The sequence below is a fragment of the Xiphias gladius genome, chromosome 19 (assembly GCF_016859285.1).
Source record: "Xiphias gladius isolate SHS-SW01 ecotype Sanya breed wild chromosome 19, ASM1685928v1, whole genome shotgun sequence".
Lineage (NCBI taxonomy): Eukaryota > Metazoa > Chordata > Actinopteri > Istiophoriformes > Xiphiidae > Xiphias > Xiphias gladius.
The window spans coordinates 27,007,851-27,024,264 of record NC_053418.1 but is presented as its reverse complement, the minus strand read 5'-3'; the positions used below and the strand labels follow the sequence as shown (position 1 = coordinate 27,024,264).

Below are 16,414 nucleotides of genomic sequence, written 5' to 3'. Positions count from 1 at the left end.
ATTGGCTATCATACAGTGGCATGAAAAAGTCTGGGGACCCCTGGTCAAAATTTCTGTTATAGTGAATAGTTAAGCGAGTAAAAGAAGATCTGATTTCAAAAAAGGTTAAATTAAAGATGAAACATTTCTTTAATATTTTAGGAATTATTACTTTTTTATTTCATTCTATTACAGTCTCAAAATAACAAAAAAGGAAAGGGGCCTGAAACAAAAGTCTGGGCACCCCACATGGTCACTACTTAGTTACACCTCTTTCGGTTCTTGTTTGGGGGATTTCTGCCCGTTCTTCCTTGGAAAAAGGCTTCTAGTTCTGTAAGATTCTTGGGCTGTCTTGCATGCAACGCTCTTTTGAGGTCTACCCACAGATTTTCCATGACGTTTTGCTGGGGGGACTGAGAGGGCCACGGCAAAACCTTCAGCTTGTAAATCTTGAGGTAGTCCATTGGGGATTTTGAGGTGTATTTGGGACCATTATCCTGCTGTAAAAGAAATCCTCTTTTCATCTTCAGCTTTTTTACAGACTGTGTGATGTTTGCTGGTATTTAATTGAATTCATTCCTCACTCTACCAGTGCAATGTTCCCTGTGCCACTGGCTGCAACACAAGCCCAAAGCATGATGGATGCATCCCCGTGCTGAACAGTTGGAGAGGTGTTCTTCTCATGAAATTCTGCAGCCTTTTGTCTCCACCTTTTGGAGATCAGTCCATCTTATACTCACTTAACTGTTACAGAAATGTATATATATATATATATATATATATATATATATATATATATATATTACTGTGTGAAAATCCCTCCATCTCCATCAGCTCAATACTGTTCTCATGACAACACATAGTGCGCCTCTCATTACGTTCAAATGTCTCATTTCCCCCACTTGGGTCTTATCCTCGCATCTTAGTCCCTCCCACATGAGGAAGAGATACAACAAAACGATGTGAGGAGAGAGGAAACGAGGAAATTAGTTGACCTTTCCTGAGGCCGTTCATCAAGCAACATCAATTTCTGATGACGGCAGCACAGCTGCAACAGCTGTCAGTCTGCAGGTGTTGAGAGCTGTAAATACCTTGGAGTTAGTATTTGCACAGATAATGTGAAGTACTGTGAAGTATATCTGCATGCTTCCTTTATAACAAACAATTTGACAAGCATCTGCACCTTCATTAAAAACCTGTATTTTGAATTTATATTGTGAACAGATGCATCAAACCGCAGTTTGTAAAGTTAATGTTCAGACACTGAAAGCACATGTATTTATTTCTGTTTGTAAATTCATTATGTAATTATCCAGGTTATGATGAGAATGTGTGGATGGGCGGAATCTGTCATTGATCCCAGTGTCCGATCCCCGCAGTGTCCACTCACTGATGGACAGAGTTTTGACGTCGGCTCGATAGAATACGTCCGGAGGATGGTTTGCTGTATCCTCGCTCCTCCGAACAGTCTAATGGGACCGGAACGATCTCGCCCGAGGAGCGACGAGAAGCGCCCTTCACCAGGTGGCCTGCCTGCAGCTCAGCCCCGGCCTGCCCCCTCTTCTCGTGGGTGGGGTTACGTCCAGCGACGTGCTAGTGGAGCTGGTTTCTAAGACAACCCATAAAACATGCGTTTGGCTTCGCGAGGCTTGTTTCGCCACCGCATCCACAGCGAAGCGAGCTAGAGGACACTGAACGCACCGCCGGGACGCTGCAGGAGCAAAAGTGTTAAAAACAACCGGGTCTTCCTGCGCAAACAAGACCAGAACGGATATATGATGCGTAGTACTTCATCAAAAATTTAAAAGTGAGCTGTCTTTTTACCTACAACGACGCTGGGACCGAATCTATGTAAGTAGACTGTCCTTAGTCTGTACCGTCTGTTGTAGAAAGTTTCAAACCGTTTGCTAAAAAACCAAAGAACAATAAAAGCCTGCTATATAGAAATGTATGTTTTTTCCACTGTAAAATATCCCTCTTAGTATGTATCTTGCTTTCAGTTCTTAAAAAAAAAACAAAAACCCAAAGGATCAGTATCAAGCCCGTTTGTTATGTGGGTATGTTTAAAAAAAAATCTACCAGCGATGTATTGTTATTTGATTTTTCTTTAATTCTCAAATAGCGCTAACATTTTTGGCCTCAAAAGTCCAGTGTGTGTGGGGCGTCAGTAGAAACACTGAGAGTCTGGGCAAAATTGATTCGGAGAACGTATGTGTGACTCAATAGGAACCCAAACCTTTACACCCTCAGACCTCAGAAATGCCTTGGAAGAAACGACCTGGGAAGCAAAAATGACCCGTTGGCTGAACTCCTCACTTACCTGTCACGAAGATGTAAAGTCGGGACCCACTGCCATATGGGGTTCAAAACCTCTCTTTAAAGACATCGATATGATTTTATTGTAGAAGCCTGATATGATACAATACAACAGGTGACAGCTATCTCACAATCCAATTTTGCAAAGCATTGTTACTGCTTTGCAAAACCAGGAAAAGGACTAATTAGTGAGATATGAATATCTCACTAATTATCTCATGTCTGCCAGTCAGTCTTAACATTAGCTTTCAATGTTGCTTGCTCGACTGTCCATATGTGTTGTCCTGTGTCTGTGTTTTTGCTCATTTGTTGTTGCATGTATGTGGTTCCTCCTCAGTTTCTGCACAGAGACCTCTGAGTTTGTTCCATCATCCACAGGATGCATATGAATAGCTTATTAAATCAATGGAGTAAGTACTGACAGATTCAAATACCTTTCCACTCCTCTTCATAGTGTTTACATTGCATTTCTTACAGTAAATGCATGCATTTCGTGGATCATGTGTTTAGCAAGCGGAAGTGATTTTGATGACTTTTATCTGTATGTTATACTGTAACATAATCTGACACTCAACTGAGAAACCACAACTTTGTCAGTTGACTTGATCTATGTGTGCAGTGCTGCATTGCTCAAAGTCAGTGTCTCACATCCATTACAGCAGTAATGTGTTAAATCAGTCATTGTTTTGTTTTCCTCTTTACCTCTTACAAATGTCCTCTTGTTCAGAGAATCGATTTTAGGCTTGAGCTCAACTAAAAGAATATTTTCAACTGGTAGATGAATATGGAATCGCAGAGGGATCAATAAATAAATAAAGAGACATAATGAGATAAGTAATTGTATGAATAAACTGTGTAAAATTCAAAGGAACCAATTTGTGAAATAATTAAAGAACATAGCTTTTAAGCCTCAGCTTAACAAGGTCACTCCAGCCACCGACCTGGCTGGACAACTAGCTTAGGTAGGGTTGTGAGCTTGGTTTATAACTCAGCATCATTCTCATTGAGGAGCCAGACTTAGCAGCGTTCACTAGCCCCTGTGGACTAGAGCGACCACGGCAAAATACTGTTTGTCTTTTTACTCTCCACAGAGTTGTGTGTCTTTCCCAGAGGAACATCTTTACATTCAAAACGCTGCTGAGGTAACTCTGAATTGGCCAGCCAACGATAGCTGCTGCCATTAACACGGGTGATAAACCAAGCTCATAACCCCGCCTAGCTAGTAGGTAGCTGGAGCAGCCTTGGTAAGCTAAATAAATAAAAGTAAATATTAGTTAGTTGCCTTTATTCAAACAGTCAGTGCAGACAGCAACAGGGAATGTGGGAAGACATGCAATAGGGGTCGTCTGGCTGAGAGTCGAGGTATGATGACGTACCTGATTGGGTGACAGGTGAGAGGGTGGTTACACCACCACTGTCATGAAAAGTAACAGAATAAAAAATAAAACCGTGCTGGAAATGGGCATTTGGAGTGAACGATTTCTAATATGAAATAAAAATGAACTCGTCCTTTTTTAGATAATAACAGAGTGTTATGTCTATAATACTCTGTCTTTATGTAAATAAGAATAATTAAATAATTTTATAAAATAATGAGTTGAGCATTAAGAATTTCTTAAATTATTTCACAAATTATTGTTTCATTTATGTATTTTACACTATATATTTTTCATTTGTATATATTTTTAATTTATTCATAATTACTTATTTATTTTGTATTGAACACCTTGGGGCTCTACTCGTACAGTAAATGCATAATCATTTTTTTCTCACATACCAATTTTCCTGAGCTCCTTGTTCTCTCTTGCTGTTTGATTTAGAAATACAGCCAGAGCAGTGATACAAAAGGTATCAGATTGTGTTGATCCTGGGTCAAAACAAACACCTGCGCCTGAAAATTTCCATCTGATATTAAGCACCACATATAAATGGAGGATTGTTTCTAGTGACCTCTGGCTTGTGTGTTTTTTGTTTATCATTTGAAATGATCCAGATCAGTAGTCCATAATATTGTCTAGTTTTTTAGCCTCCGTTGAATTCAGTAAATCCAAAGTATATGTATCTAATAGTAAGTAATATAAAGCAGGTGTAAATTACATGAGATTTTGTTTTCATTAAGATATAATAGATTTTTGCTCTGTCAGTGGCTGTTTGCATTGTAATGAGCATTGGCCCAAGGTCTAATTTACCAACTTTTTATTTGCCTTCACACTGTTAATGTTACATGCCTTGGAAGCTTGGTTACTTAGCTACAAGGGTCATGTTTGCACTGGCTGTGTAGGCTGCAGCAGGCATTTGAAAACACTTTTTAGCAAGCCATCTGTGTCGTCTCTCTCTATCCCTCACGGAGGACAATGGAATCGTTCAAAAAGGTGTGCTTGAAAAGGGAGTTTTGTGTCTACAACCTTAATTGTGTAAGCTTGTGAATTTAGGTTTCTGCCTGCAAACTTTGTTTTGCAGGTTTGCGCATTCATTTTCAGGCTCATGGCACTCGTGGTGCCTCATATAATGTGCACGCCAATCAAGCGTAATTTACATTTCTACTACTTTCATTTAATAAATTCAACAATATAATCATGCTATTCTCTGGATTACTCATCTAAAGTATTTGAGTCATTCATTCTGATCCACTTTTGCTTTGTCTTCCTTTAATCCTGTTGCTGGATATGGTATGCCTGCAAATGTTCCACAATAAAAGCCCCATTATGAAATGAAGGCTTCCTGTCCACTCAAAGGCTAGAGGGCTTTTAACCTGAAACAGTTACAGGAAGTGTTGAGTTTGTATTAACAGCCTACTACAGTAGCTTTAACAGGGCAGCGGATCAAAACGAGGCTTCGTACTAAAATATAACCAAATATACTTATCCAACAGAGGGAATTAGAAATAAAGCCTGGCCTCTAATACAAGCCTGCCTCAAATAAAGGCCTGTTAATTTCTGTAGCTGCAGTAAGCAAAGGCCCTGGCCACTCTTTGAGGAAATACAGTAGGCTAGTTATTTTTCAGTGACAGTTGTAACTACGTTATTTTAGTGGTTGCTAGATGAAGTCCTTAACAGTTTGCCTGTCTCCAGTGCTTAACTCAACGATGTAACAGTCTAAATGCGCCTGTGAATGTGACTCAGTGTTGGAAGTGGGTCTCTCCCGGTGTGTGAGAGAAGTACCAGCACATTCACAGTCAGAGTCATGTTACTTTAGTCAGCCATAAAGTGTGTAGATAAGTTCAAGTTGCTGTATAGTAGTTACTGAGAGGGAAGTGAGCTGGGATAAGAGCCTCATCTGTTTTTCTTTTCCTTGGAAAATACCTAAGTGAGCTCATTTCATCGGTTTTGTTTAATCTGTACAAAGACAGAAAAATAAAAACAAAAACTTGTGGTTTTAAATGAAGTTACTGCTGGAACAAGTTCTCTGAGAACTTTTAGATACGTCTGGATGAAAGCTTGCAGTAGCTGATATCTTACATGGATAATGAGAATTTTTAGAACTGGAAAAAAAAAATCTCACATAAACCCGCTACCGAAAGGACAGGGATAATAATACGTTTCCATGCTTCAAATGCTGCATACAGGTTATCCGTGTTTGCATGTCCACATTTTTCCTACATAGCATGAACTTGACAAACGTTGAGGGTTTGCTCGAACAATCAATGAGTTCAGTGTCGTGGTGGTAGTGGTGGTGGGAGGCAGTAGAAAGGCACATACATTGTAGAGATACATTGTGCTGTCTGCACATTTTGTGTGATCTCCAACACTGTCTCCAACCCACTCATCTATCTCTACAAGTGGCCTGTTGTTCTCAAATAGGGTTTTTCTTTGCAGAAAAAATATAGAGTGAATTCTCTGCCGGTGTTTCCACAAGCAGCCAGGGTGTTACTCTGTCGTAGGATGAAATTTGCACTGCTCTGGCTATTGGACTTTACCTTTTCTCTGATGACATGTACATATGAATGCATCACTAAAAGTGCAAGAATTTAGGATGGTGCACTCCTCTTTAAACCTTAATAATGTTAGTGGAGCATTTTTCACAGAGCCAGCAAATCACACAAAGTTGGCAAAATTATGGCAAATACAACACAGTTGTGCATCCTGGTTACTAAACATTACAGTCACTGTCTATTTTTATTAGCCTTAGGGAAGGCAATGTCAGTATGTCAGTCCACCACTTTGGTCCAGACAGACCTATCTCAACATCCATTAGATGGATTGCCATGGAATATATAACAGACATTCATGGTCCCCAGAGGACAAAGTATGACTAAGGAGACTTCTGGTGATCCCCTGACATTTCCTCTTGTGCCATTAGCAGGTCAAAGTTTTCACTTATAGAGGGAAAATCTCTACCTCTACAAATGGATTGGCACAAAACGTTGTACAGACATCCATCATTTTCAGTGGATGTATCTTAAAGACTTTGGTAATTCCCTGACACTTCCCTTATTTGTGGTTTTGAATCCAATGTCTCAACAACTGTTGGATGGATTACCATGAAATATGGTACACACATTCATGTTCCCCATAGGATGCACAGTAACAACTTTGGTGATACTCCTGGCTTTTCATCAAGCACCATCATCAGGTCAAAATTTTAATTTGTCCAATACATTGGTTTATGACCAAATACCTGCAAAACTAATGACAATCCCATCAACCTCAGCTGTAACATGTATTTATGGTTAATATTCAAATGGTGAATATTGTAAACATTATACCCTCTAAACATCAGCAGGTTAGCATGGTCAATGTGAACCTGTTGTTTATGTAAGCATTTAGCTCAGTGTACCGCTCTGCCTAAGTACAGCCTCACAGAGCTGTTAGCATGGCTGTGGACTCTTGACTCCAGACCTGCTAAAAGAACAGTTATTATGACTTTGTCCAAATGGGCACAAGCACCATCCACAAGTCCTACTGAGGGGCTTAAGCCCATCAGTTTTTGTCACCTCTCCACAGATTCCAAATAATTAAAGTATTTCCTAATTTTCCCCACACAAAAGCCACTTATTTGATGTATTTGTGTGACCTTTTCCCAAATTTTATCCATTTTTAAAATAAATCTCAAATTTTGGATGAGAAGAAGTTGAAAAGATGCTCCCATGCACTCCGATAATATTTTGAGTACCTTCCCTTTAGCAAAAAGGAAGAATACATACTGTATCCCCCTTTTCTGACCCCTCCAGCATCTAATAATTTTTGTCAAGTCCTTTACCACATCACTTCCAAGAGATCACCCAAGTCAGTGTCCATAACTGTTTCATCTTCTTCCTTGGAGTTTGGTGCTGTGAGACTGCGACAATAACCACATTAGCACGTCCCCATGGTATTAGGTGGTGTACCGCAGGGCGGCGCACATTACAGCCATGACCGTAATAACAGCTTTCTGTTGTATCTGGGAGTGTTTCCATTCTCTTGATGTTTATGACTTAGGTGTTGTGCAATCAAAACTGTAAACAGTGTTTGCTGTTTGTTCTCTTGTCCTGTTTGTTTGGTCTGAGGCAAAGAAAAACAGGCCGTGTGTGTTAGGTCATGTGGCTCATGAGTTGACCACAGGAATACTTTCCAGGTAAGAAAAAACCAAACTGTGTAACCTGAGCTTAAGCACAGTAAATGAAGATGGTGAGTGAAAACAGTGGAGCGGAAGAAACAGGAGAAGAAATGCATAATGTATAATTTCCTGGGTGACATGGGATTGTTCCAAGGAAAGACCTCCAAGCGAGCAGGTGCTCATAACAGTTGTAACTCTGGCCTGAACTGGTTAAATCACTGTTGTGAACATCAATTAGTGAGATTTATTTATACAATAATTTCATAAACTGCTAGGTTAAGAAGATTTGCAAGAAATTGATTTTGTCGTTTCACATTAAATCTTTGCTCAGGCCAAATGTTACTTTTGCATAAAATTCTGTGTAAACATCTGCACGTCAAAGCATGATGCTGAACTGAAGATATTCCCTGTTAAGTAGCTCTTTAAAGTTCGACTGCTGCACTTTAAGTGACATTCATTTACAGCAGCAGGCCCAGGCCCCCCAACCTCAGTCTATACACAAACTGCATGCTAACAGACTCAAGGAATCCCTTTTGGGTCTTTGATAATAACATCTCACTAACTACTGAATCTCCAAATCTAACATCAGTCGAAATCCGTATCCATGTCTTTTCTTAAAATCCATATGCCATGAGAAGAATATTATTTTTTTCTGAAGTGAAGCATTGTATTAACAAATTCTTCACTTTCAAATTTTAATAACATATCAAACTTTGAAATTTCAAATAAATTGTGCACCAAATTGAAGAAATAAAAAAGCTTTTTTTCTCATCTCCCAGACTTTCTCCAAGTAACCTGCTAAATTAAATGTTTCATGAAGTAAATAGCCGAATCATTCTTTGTGCATGTATCAAAAACAATCGATATCTAATCAGAAAAGAAAATGGAATTCATTTTTTTCACCGTTGAACCACTCTCATGTCTGTATGATAAATATGAGGTTACCGCGAGCAGCTGGTAAAACTGAAAAAATGGAAACAGCTAGCCTGGCTCTGTCCAAAGGTAACAAAATCCACCTATTAACGCCTCTAAATCTCACTGACCAACAAGTTATATCCGGTTTTAGCTATTTCCAGTCTTTACGCTTAGCTACTGTAACAGGCTAACAGCTTCATATTGACCATACAAACATGAGAGTGGTATCAATCCTCTCATCTAAGGTCACTGATATACTTGCTTTTAAATACAATTTGCATGTGTATTATTGCTGCGTCGTGCGTCCTGCGTTCCTTGGGAGCGTTGGTTGAGCACATCCCCAGAAAGGAACGCTGTGTGTTTGTGGGGTGCAATTCGGCGCATGACCAGTAGGGGCAGAATTGTAAAGTAAGGTCAGTAACAGTTTTGGATCACCACAACAATGGCGAAACGTTTTGAAGAAAAACTCATAACGCTTCTCTGCCTGGCACACCATCTTTGATGTTGTCGTTGCCATTTTCTCTGCCGTGATCTCAACATCAACAACAGTGTTATCTCCTTGAGCGTTGCCATGGTTTCTGTTTATGTTGGGCAAAGGTGGGAGTTAACAAGGACAATAATCCATTTTCAGTAAGGGATGATTAGCCCCTAATGTGCCCCCCAGTAGATAAACTTTTTATTCCTCTAGATAAACACAAAGTACACAAGCAAATATGTGAACAATGGAGCGGGTGTTGTAGTCCTTGTCTACGTATAATCGTTGGTAAAAGGCAAATCCTGACAAGAATGCAAATAAGCATATTTAAAAAAAAATGCTCGAGTATTCCATTAAGATAGTTGAGTGAAACCCTGTCCATAATTGAGCTCCACATATCTTCCAGTGAACAATGTTCTCTTCACTATAGCCAAATTTGATGCATGTTTTTGCACCTCCAAAAATATCTACTAGAATTATTTTGCACTGAGTGATAGATAGACAGATTTCTAAGGCCCCCAACACTGGGTAAATTATCAAGTACAGGAAACACACACAGGCTTGAAACAGTTTTGTGGTCTTTTTAAGCCATTTTCAGGCTACATATTTGTTTCAAATCTATTTGGATACGGATTTTAAATGACTTTCCCATTTAGGCTTGTTGCAGTATGGATCATTGAATATTATAGCAGGAACCCCCAAAACCTCACCCCCCACCAGTCAGCTACCACCACAAATAGCATCTAATTCTGTGGTATACTCTGAGACTGGAGTTATCACACCGTTATTTTCATGTCCGTTCATTGCATACTATTTACAAGACCAATTCAATATTGTAATAGTAGGAAATGGATTTAAAATGATTGATCTGCAGTTGTACCTCCCATGGATCCCCACACATACTGCAGGATACTGCCTCGGGCTCATAGCACAGAGCTTGAGACTTGCTATTTTTAAAGTTGTCACCCAAATTAGTAGTGCAGTGGGATTTTTGGATGACATCAGAATGAAGGTCTAGCACAACAAAAGGATTTACCTACGTTATGTCTTGTGTCATTGATATGTTGCCTGTTTAAGCCGTTGCACCATGATAATGAAAAATAAGAAAAAATGGAATGAAAAAAATCTCACTGTCCAGTACCTGCCCAGCACCAAACAGCGAGAGACACAAAGTTGGCGAAAAGCTGGTGAACATAGTGGCGCATTTAGCAGCTAAAGAGTCAGATATTTCCCTCAGGAGCTTGTGAAGACCAGAAGAGAATGAAAAGAAATTAAGTGATAATATTGTTCCATGTCTGCTGGAAACAAAAAAACAAACAAAGAATGCAGCTTTAAAGACTAATTTAATACCAAGTTGAAAAGGAATTTTTCACAGCCTGTTTCACAGTCTGTTTTACTTCTGACCACACACAGCATCAGCGTGCTGTTTGCACCTGTAACCACACCCATCAGTGATGCCACAGTCTACTTATACACCCTGGAGTACACTTCTACACCACTGCAGAAGAAGTTAATTTCCAGCTGCTGTTAAGCTGCTTTTAAGTATATGCATACTGAAACTGAACATTCAACTTAATGTTACCATCAGCTAGGCAGTGTGTTTCACCTGCTGCTTTATTGCATGAAGGTTTAGGGTCCATTCTTTCTCATTCTATGTTTACATATTCAGTCTATGTTCATCGTATTGTAGTGTGCGCTAACTGTGATTATGAAATGCAGATGTGTTCAGAAAAGAACGATTTGAAAGGACCAGTTTGTAGGATTTAGTGGCATCTAGCAGTGACGCTGCAGATTGCAACCAACTGGATACCCCTCCCCTCAACCCTCCCTTTCCAATCATGTAGGAGAACCCACGGTGGCCTTCAGGTCAGGCAAAAACACAACAGGCGCTCTCTAGAGCCAGTGTTTGGTTTGTCCGTTCTGAGCTACTGCAAAAACATAGTAGTGCAACATGGTGGTCTCCGTGGAAGAGGATCTGCTCCCTGTGGAGATATGAAGGGTTCAGATTCTAAGCTAACAAAAACACAATGGCTCTTAGTTTCAGGTGATTATAAACTAATGAAAACGTAATTATGAATATTATATTCAATTTCTGCCAAAAAAAATCCCCCTAAATCCTACACACTGGTCCTTGAATTAAAGTTGAATTTTCATTTCATGTTAGTGATAGACTTCAAATGTAAATGGGAAATAAAAAGCACTGTACAGAGTTTGTGTTCTGCAGCAGTGGCATAACTCATCATTGCTGTACCCCCCCCCCCCAACTGTGGTTGAAACCAGGGGGAGCCACAGGTATGTGTGATGTAGCTTTGGCCGTCCCTTATTGATCTGATGTTAACCCATCCAACATGAAACACTGATCCCTGCCTGCCTTCTCTGCCTTCAAAAACCCGCAGACGAAGGCAGAGCTCTGAGGTTGCTGTGGCTCTGAGGCATGCATCACCTCGCTTTGGAATATCCATGAAGCAATTAAAAGCTACTGTGGCTTGGCCAGTTTAAGGGCTCAGCTTTAATGCATGCGGCCAAGTCAAAAATGTAATGACTCGAGGGCTGTTAAAGGTAGATTAATACTCTGCTGCTGTCTACATACTTTGTGCCTGAAGTCACTGGGGCGGTGACTTCGGTTTTAATTGCATAAACACACACACACACACACACACACACACACACACACACACACACACACACACACACACACACACACACACAGACATACCCTCTGCTCTAAGCTAATATCACATCCCTCTATGATGTTTTGAGAAATCCTCAGAAAAAAACCTTGGGGAAAGATCTCTCTTTAGTGTGAACTGATTTTTACTGTGAAACATTCGTGGGCAGCATTCCTTATCAGCTGAGAGGACGTCAGCATGGCGATGGCCAGCCCTGATATTCCTGTTGACGCTGTGTGTGGTCAGACGTAGGTCAAACTCACAACAGGTTGTGATAAGTCCCCTTCACCACAGACATACAGTATTTCCTGCATGTTGTAACTTTCAAATCTTATGTGTGAAAAAACATAAAGATTGAGCGGTTAAAGAATAACATCTTGGAAAAACACAACAGCAAAGGAAAGCAGACAAAGTGGGAAATGAGTGTGGAATACAGAAATGGAATGAGAAACGGAGGAAGAGAAACTGCAGAGTGTGTCTAACTTCAACAGCGACAGTGAAAACAAAAGAACAAGTGAAACATTCTGTCAGTACAATGACATTATTCCAGTCTTTTTGGAGTTTGTTTATGTCACAGTTAATTTAAGGGCACATCATTAAGATAGTAATATACACCTACATAGGTGGGTGCACAACGTGTGTACCCTTTGGCAGCAACACACAAACATGTAAAATTAAAAAGAGTACAACGTAAAAGGTTATTATTGTGCTCAAGCATGTGCTTACTCTTTGTGCACAAGCAGATCCGTTTCCTCTGTAAAGTAGCGTTCTTTCTTACTACCTGGAAAATCCACCATTATAAAAGCAATTCCCCAAGATGCAAGCGCACCAGGCTTTTACGGGGAATGGGAGATGGCACTCAAAACAAGGCCATGATTAAATAAGAGACTAGGTACAACCCTTTTGAACCATGCATCTGGCACTGCAACCTTTTTCTCCACTATTAAACTAACAAAAGTGGATTTGGACACGCCCTAATGCACTTGTTCCATGCACTATAGACTGTGTTTTTAGGTTGTTTAAATAGAGCCCATTATGTCACTCTTGATTTCAGATGTTGCAAAAGTTCCCACAATGGAATGAGAAAAACCACTTTCTGCTAACAGTTCTCTAAATACATGTTCTAAAATGCATCTATTGCATTTTAGATGCAAAATACCAGTCACAAGGCAATTCACCAGTCAGTGATGACACAAAATGGAGATGATTTATGGGGATAGCATTGACTATGTAGTGTTTATTATAGAGTGCTGCAGGGATGATGTATTTTTGTAGGCCAACCCGGAAGTAAGCATCACCGTGGTTCCCTCAACAAAAAGCCAGTGGGATTTTTCCATTGGCTTTTGGATTATTTCAGATACACATTTGGTTCAGCAATATAATCCTCAAAATGAATACCGATTTTGAGATTTTTGAAACCTAATACAATTGCCAGAAGATAAAAACGCAGGCAATGTACGTGGCTTTTTTTAGCTCCCAAAGTGGGTTGTATAAAAAGTTCGGGAACCACCGTGATTTTTTGCAGTGCAGAGAGAGAGGAAGGAGCAGTGAAGGATTCAAATGAGTAGACAGTAGGAAGACAGAGTCAGTGAGAGCCTGATGATAGGGCTGCACTGTAAGCGTTTCTCTCTGACAGTGGTGGAGCTGAAAGTGCAGTGATTGTTTAGTCCGAAGCCGAATGAACAAAAGCTGCCTGAATAGCCGGGGTTGATTTCCCCAGCTTGATTGACGAAACCCAGCCAATTGTGTTTGCGTGTCAGCGTGTGCTTTCCACCAGCGTCATTGTAAAGGCGAGAGAGGCTGTTGTCATGGAAAAACTCTGACCTTTAGTGTTGTCACTCTGTGGCTGAAATTAGGTCAGGACTACTGCCTCTTTGAGGAGCAGAGGGCGAGCCTCACTGTGGTAACCGAAGTTTTGTCAACACTTCTCTCTAAGCCCAGCCACACTGCAAACAATTAAACAATGGCAATAGCAGTTTGATCAGCATCTTTTGATCAATATCTGCCTCTCCTCTGGATCTCTCACTATGAGAAGATATTCTGCCTTTTTGAATTGGTGATGATTACAGTACATTTTGTCTTTAATTTGTCCAGTGTTTCAGAGAGACATCTCTTAGTTGCTGAATAATTTTGATAGTAAAGTCTCTTTGGGGAGTAGCTCTTGCCTGGGATCCTACAGTGTTTTAGGCCCTTTGCAGTGTCTTCAGAATTTTGGAATTCTTTGTTGAATATTTATTATTATTGAATGCAGCCTACTTCTGTCCTGTATGCATTGGCTGCCATTTTACAGCGGGTGTTTAAATTCATTGTTCAACAATTTGGGAAATGTTTGTACTTGCCTTCTTGCCGAGAGTTAGATTAGAAGACTCAAACCACTCAGATCTGCGCATTAACTATGGAGCTATAGCCAGCTGGCAATCGTTTCCCTCTGTTTCAAGTCTTAATGCAAAGCTAAACCAACCAGCTGCTGGCTGAAACTTCACATTTACCATATAGACATGTGAGTGGAATTGATCTTCTCACCTAAGTCTGAGCAAGAAAGTATTTTCAAAAATGTCAGACTATTCCTATAGTTCTATAACTCAAAATGCAGGGCATCTATTTTTCCATAGTTTTTTTTCCATCTGGTGCAATCATGCTAGCAGCGTGAACCTATGCTTCCCTTCCATAAAGGTCAAAAGGTTGCACTGACAGATGTTTTAGCACAAATTCTAATTGGCATATCAGTTTTATTAAAATGTTTCCTGATTTGTAATTACAATCATAGGTGATAATTACTGATGTCATCTGCCTATCATGACAACAATTCTAGATAAAGCACAAACTCAGTAAGTCAACTAGACTCAGGTCTTTTTTACATCAGGAACAAAACTATTTGAATTCAGATTTTATGAATTCTGCTCTGCTTCAGTTAAATTAGGCTGAGTAGGAGATTTTGTAACTTTCTTCTAATATTTTTAGTTGAAATATGCCCCAAATCCTATGTTAATGTTGAGAGGTTCTGTCAAAGGCTTCTGTGACCCAGACCCATCGAATAGTCTGGTGGCAGTGCAGAGATATTCTCCTCTAAAGTTTTTGAGTGAGCCCTGCCCTTTTAACTAGTTAAGAGGACACCAAAGTCAGAGGTGGGAGCTCAAGGCTGTCAATCAATAGGTGAACATAATACTAGTCTACTACTCTTCTCACATCAAGGCTTCGGGCTAGTACTAGCTGCTGGAAGATGTTGCTATGGCAACTTCCCATAGACATTTAAGTTCTGTAGTTTCCTATAAAACTTAATGTAGTGTAGATGTGAGATTAAGGACTTCACAAAAAAATTGATATAATTTGAACAGCTATTGTATTATAACTTGCACTCACCGAGCACTCAGTTCTTTGTGGCCTGGATTCCACAGGATGTTGGAAGCTTTCCTTTAAGATTCTGCTCCATGTTGAAATGACTGCATCACATAATTTCTGCAAATTTGTCAGATGCATATTCATGCTGCCGTTCTCCCGTTCTACCACGTCCCAAAGGTGTTCTGTTGGATTCAGATCCTGTGACTGGGGAGGCCACTAACGTTCACTGAACTCATTGTCATGTTCATGAAACCAGTTTGAGACAAATTGTTCTTCGTGACATGGAGCATTATCATGCTGGAAGCAGCCATTAGAAGATGCAAATGGTCAGCAACGATACTCTGATAGCCTGTGGCATTCAAACCATGATTGATTGGTATTAAGGGGTCCAAAGTGTGCCAAGAAAACATCCCCCACACAAGGCAGGTTGGGTCAATGGTTTCAGCGTTTTTCCTGTCTTCAACTGTCCAGTTCTGGTGAGCTTGTGCCCACTGCAAGCTCAGATTTCTGTTCTTGGCTGAGAGGAGTGGAATCCGACATTGTCTTCTGCTGTCGTAGCCCATCTACCTCAAGGTTCAGTGTGTTGTTCATTCTGAGATGCTTTTCTGCTCACCACAGTTGCAAAGAGTAAAGAGAAACCCTCAACTCAGTCAATTGAGGCAGACTGCCACCCACCATGAGCTGGCTTCTGTTCAAGGTTTCTTCCTCTTAAAAGGGAGTTTTTCCTTGCCACTGTCGCCAAGTGCTTGTACATGGGAGAATGTTGGGTCTCTGTAAATATAGCTCTAAAGAGTCTAGGTCTAGACCTGCTTTACATGAAAAGTGCCCTGAGATAACCTCTGTTATGATTTGGCACTATATAAATAAAATAAAATTGAATTGAATTGAAAGTTATCTGAGTTACTTTAGCGTTCCTGTCAGTGAGTATATATCATTAAATGACATTATGTGTGTGCAATAAAATATGCAGTAGATGACAGGAAAAAGAATGACTGAATGAATGAATGAAAGAATAACTCTCAAAATGATTGAAGTTCTCATGGCCATACAAAAATCTACCTTCAGTGCACATTTACCATCAGTCTCATTCATATTATACATACAGTATGTTTTTTATTAGCCCTAGAAATGAGATTATACCTACATTATAACTGTTGAGGACAAACATCTCACTTGAGCACTCTGG

At 40.0% G+C, this 16,414-nt stretch overlaps 1 protein-coding gene across 4 annotated transcripts in view; it reads left to right on the top strand.

The window, feature by feature from the left end:
* The first annotated feature begins 1,649 nt into the window (after window positions 1-1,649).
* The window catches only part of zgc:162952 (PKc_LIMK_like_unk domain-containing protein), a 32,513-nt gene continuing 17,748 nt past the window's right edge, over window positions 1,650-16,414 (top strand). For 3 of the 4 annotated variants that reach the window (XM_040154281.1, XM_040154284.1, XM_040154280.1), the window contains exons 1-2: window positions 1,650-1,830; window positions 2,633-2,705. In XM_040154281.1, coding sequence (XP_040010215.1) covers window positions 2,675-2,705 — 31 coding nt within the window. In that variant the 5' untranslated portion in view covers window positions 1,650-1,830; window positions 2,633-2,674. The remainder of the gene's footprint in view (window positions 1,831-2,632; window positions 2,706-16,414) is intronic. The other variant, XM_040154283.1, reaches the window with a different exon arrangement.